The 1,901-nt window shown below is 49.4% G+C and overlaps 1 protein-coding gene across 1 annotated transcript in view; it reads right to left on the bottom strand.

Moving 5' to 3' along the window:
* Positions 1 to 1,323, bottom strand: part of TBCD (tubulin folding cofactor D) — a 174,465-nt gene extending 173,142 nt beyond the window's left edge. Inside the window, exon 1 of the mRNA XM_011929067.1 lies at positions 1,278 to 1,323. Within this exon, the coding sequence (XP_011784457.1) occupies positions 1,278 to 1,323 (46 nt within the window). The remainder of the gene's footprint in view (positions 1 to 1,277) is intronic.
* Between the last annotated feature and the right edge of the window lie 578 nt (positions 1,324 to 1,901).

Raw genomic sequence — 1,901 nt, 5'->3', positions numbered from 1 at the left:
AAGAAGAAGAAGAAGAAGAAGAAGAAGAAGAAGACATCCAGACGCTGGGTCTGGGTCTGGCAACACTAGAAGCGGAAAGACAATGGATGGAAGCACGCCTTCTGTCTCCACCCAGCCATGCCATCCACCAACTGCAAAACTCCATTCCTTGTTCCTCAGACCCGTGACAGTCCAGAAAGTTCACCTCCTACAAAAATCTAAGTCTCACTCTGTCACCCAGGCTGGAGTACAGTGGTATAATCTCGGCTCACTGCAACCTCCGTTCCCTGGTTCAAGCGATTCTCCTGCCTCAGCCTCCTCAGTAGCTGAGACTACAGGCATGTGCCACTGCGTCCGGCTAATTTTGTATTTTTAGTAGAGATGGGGTTTCACCATGTTGGTCATGCTGGTCTCCAACTCCCGACCTCAAGTGATCCACCCGCCTCGGCCTCCCAAAGTGCTGGGATTACAGCCGTGAGTCACCACCCCCAGCCAAAATGTGTTATTTGAAGGAAAAAAAACAGAACAGGATGCATAGCACCTGTTCTTTAAGAGGTATGGGTGCGCACACGAAAGGCTGACCCTTAGCGCCTCCCACACAGATCTCAACACCACAGGGGGCAAGGAAACCCAGGCAAAAAGCAGCTCAAAGACTGAGTGGTGAAATCGGGCTGTGAAGCCAAGGTGTCTAGTCCCCACCCATGCTGCCTCTCAACATGGTGAATATTGCTACCTTCCTCTTTCCCAGGTTAACTGCCAGGAGCATGCATTTTATTTGTAGGTAGAAAAAGAAAAATTCTAATCAGTGTGAAATACATCAAAAACAAAGACAACAAGAAACCACACCCCTTCCACTAAAGTAAGAAAACCAAGCCTCAGTGTCCCCATCTGTAAACTGGAGATGGGCACAGATGCCCTCCTTAGCTGCCATGGGGATTAAATGATGGCCCGTGTGGAACACCTGACCCTGTATGACGATTATCAGAAAGACATGTGCTCAGATGTAAACTAAAACTACTGTAAACTAAAAACACATGAGGAGCAAATGCTGTTTCTTTAGCAGAGAGGAAGAAAGTAGCTCAGACACCTCTCCCCCCAGTACCCAGCCTAGAGTGACATCTGGAACTCAAACCACTATCACAGGTCAGCTAAAACCAACCAGCCAGGCCCTGCAAGCAAGTAAGACAGGGACACTTGGCCCTTTATCCTGGCAAAGCACATGCATGTGCCAGCCGTACACCAAGGCCTCTGTGGTCATCTGTAACTGAAAGATCAAAATCAGCAGCTTCTATTCTTACCAAGGTGTGGGTCCAACAGATGAGGCTGCTCCTGGTATTTGTCCATTATTACTAAAAACAAACATAACATGAAAATTAATCATCACTAGGCCAAATATACTCATGAGCCTGAGAAACCCCGTTTTCCCTTGCTAATTTCCACAGAGCAGCTCCACCTCTTCCCCAGTTCTCAAGAGCACACCTCCCCTCCAACTGATGGAGGCCACACAGGCCGCCTGGAGGAAATGCCCCACCTCCCTCTAGCCTTTTGAGGGCCATGGCCCAGCCTCATGCACTTTACTTGCTTGACACACCATTCCTCTTTTCCTACTTCCTCTATACTCTTCCTAACAGAGTCTCCTCCTCGCCTATTCCTTCCTTCACTCTCCCCTGCCTCTGCCAGCCGTTTAGGGCCAAGCTCAAGGCTGTCCTTGTGAGACACACATCCCTGGCATTCCTCTCACACTTCCCTGCCAAACATGCCTGTAAACTGAAAACAAAATTCTGAGCCCCCCAGCCATCTAACAGACCCCTCCTCTTGGCCAAGGGCATTCTAAACTTAACCCAAAAAACTTGTTCAGGCCTCATGATGGGAAGCGAGTGGGGGGGGATCCGCACAGGCCTCATTATACCCTCCTCCGGCTG

Source organism: Colobus angolensis, unplaced genomic scaffold, assembly GCF_000951035.1.
Source record: "Colobus angolensis palliatus isolate OR3802 unplaced genomic scaffold, Cang.pa_1.0 Scaffold1, whole genome shotgun sequence".
In the NCBI taxonomy this organism is placed as follows: Eukaryota; Metazoa; Chordata; class Mammalia; order Primates; family Cercopithecidae; genus Colobus; species Colobus angolensis.
This window is presented reverse-complemented; position numbering and strand designations above follow the sequence as displayed.